We start from the raw sequence: 2,181 nt of genomic DNA, 5'->3' as shown, positions 1-2,181 counted from the left end.
TGAATGCTTCATGAAAGGGCAGCCATAGCTCGTTCTAAGACAACAACACCAATTTACCGCTACTGCTGATGTCTCCGGAGATCATTGTACGAATACGTTAGAGTACTTCTACAATCAACGGTTCTTTGAACAACTAGGCGCTGAAGACAACTGGATATCCTCGACTAGAAATGTTCGGATAAGGAAGTTTGTGAGTGTAGGGTAATTTTAATACTCCCAAGACTGTGCAAATTAAATATTTTTGCCATACCCTTGGCTCCATGTGAAGCCAATGAGGTTTAGAATATTATTTATTATTTCTTTCAGTTGCAAATTTTCAACTGAAGCACTTTCCCTTGAGTGGTGCATGTCGATGAAAAGGAATAGAAAGTTGATAAATTTTGTTTTCCTGCGAAATGTATGTTCTCATATCCGAGTACATTGTTGTTTGTGCATTGCTTAAGAAGGATATTTGGGCGAGGTTAAAATCAACGGCAGAAAGGAGACAGAAACAGCGCTGATCTTGCAACTATTTTTTTTTCAGGGAGCTACCCAATCCTTAGCATAGGATATACATACGCACAACCATTTCTTGTGCGCATACATCTTCTGTGTACACGTATCTTTCGCGCCTCTACATTTTGGACTATATATTCTATGCACCTTGGAATAAAGTTAGTTGCAAGTTTGGCACTCTTGCTCTCTCGTCTTATTTCTGACGTTGATTTTAACCTTGCGCCACACATCCTTCTTAAGCTATGTATATGTATCTGCGCAATTACCTTTACTTAGTCGTTTACTTCCTAAACAATGACTGGTCTGAACTGACAAAACATAACGTGACTAATTTTATATTGTGGTGAACAGCCTGACGGCCAAAATTTTAAGCGTAACACGTATAATATGAACAGTAAAATAAATTTCTCCTAGAATAACAGCGAACGGGCCTGTCAGAAATTTCGCTCTGTCGACGAAAATGTCATCATTTAACTAAATATTAAAACGGTGCTTTATCAACCTATGCAGACCATTGCCACCATTCTGTCCGCTGTCCTTGCCACCACCATGGCCGGTGGGGTCAGTTACGGAGGACTTGGTTACGGCGGACTTGGTAACGGAGGACTTGGATACGGCGCCGCCTACGGCCTTGGTGGAGGCCTGGGAGCCGGCGGTGTTGGTGTCGGCAGCAGCGTGGCTCTTCTGCGCGGCGGGCCCGGACTTTACAAGGCTGTGCCCGGTCCAGCCTTCCTGGTCAGGACCATCCACCAAGTGAACAAGCTCTCCAGCGGCGGAGCACTGGTCGCGCACTCCGGCCTCGGAGGAGGATCATACGGCGGAGGCGCCGGACTCGGTGGTGGCTACGGAGGCGGCTTGGGATATGGGGGCGGTTTGGGATACGGAGGTGGTCTGGGATATGGAGGCGGCTACGGATACGGCGGGTACGGTTACAAGGGTTGATCGCGCTGCTTACAAGGGCAATAGTTTCTAGTTTGTTGTATAAATTATAGACAAGAGGTGAGTGACTTGAAAATAGCTCGCCATCTCTAAGTTTGCGTTGACTGGAGTGCGTCCACGAACTTCAGAAAGCCGAACGTGATTATAGCAGGTTTACTGCGAACGCAGTCGGCTGAACGTGCACTTAGTGCTACAGCTGCACGAAGGTGCTTCGCATTCTTGTTAAAAAATCGATGCGGCACTGAAGAGGCAAAACACATTTACGGCTTCTAGTTAACACGTCAGGAATAATTAGGTTATGATTCTACGATAATGTGTATTAAAAAAAATATCTAGTAATAATCAGAAACCACTACGCAAGAAATTCTTGAAGTACCAGTTATATTTTTACTGCATTTCATCACTCCTTAATTGGACTTCAGCAGTGTTGAAGAAAGGACGTGCTCATAGAAAACACGATATTGAAAGCATCGAGTCATTTGAACATGTGTGCATTTTTGTTCATGAATACCAATAAAAGTCTTGATTTTCCGTCACGGACATTTATTTTGGGCCGAAGTTATTTAACAAATAACCTATCTAAGGCATAAAATCAAGAATCCTTGTTATACGCGCCAACCCCCCTTACGTTCAATTCGCACATAAAGTGCTTGCTCTAGGATAATGTCCAGGTAGAGCATGTTATTCGTGTCCGGCAATCCAGTCGCTCCTAAGTCCAAATTCTGAAGCCTTCTTGGAGTTCAGTGA

At 44.2% G+C, this 2,181-nt stretch overlaps 1 protein-coding gene across 1 annotated transcript; it reads left to right on the top strand.

Moving 5' to 3' along the window:
• Nucleotides 1-999: 999 nt before the first annotated feature.
• On the top strand, nucleotides 1,000-1,437 carry LOC119444385 (uncharacterized). Its single transcript, XM_037708791.1, has one exon. It carries the CDS (start codon nucleotides 1,000-1,002, stop codon nucleotides 1,435-1,437), a length of 438 nt encoding a protein of 145 aa, XP_037564719.1.
• Nucleotides 1,438-2,181: the final 744 nt, after the last annotated feature.

Source organism: Dermacentor silvarum, chromosome 3 (assembly GCF_013339745.2).
Source record: "Dermacentor silvarum isolate Dsil-2018 chromosome 3, BIME_Dsil_1.4, whole genome shotgun sequence".
Lineage (NCBI taxonomy): Eukaryota > Metazoa > Arthropoda > Arachnida > Ixodida > Ixodidae > Dermacentor > Dermacentor silvarum.
The sequence above is the reverse complement of the archived record's forward strand: the minus strand, read 5'-3'. Positions and strand labels throughout refer to the sequence as shown.

Excerpts from the sequence above, each read along its gene's own strand:
- LOC119444385 (XM_037708791.1), top strand. The coding sequence starts at position 1,000 with ATGCAGACCATTGCCACCATTCTGTCCGCTGTCCTTGCCACCACCATG.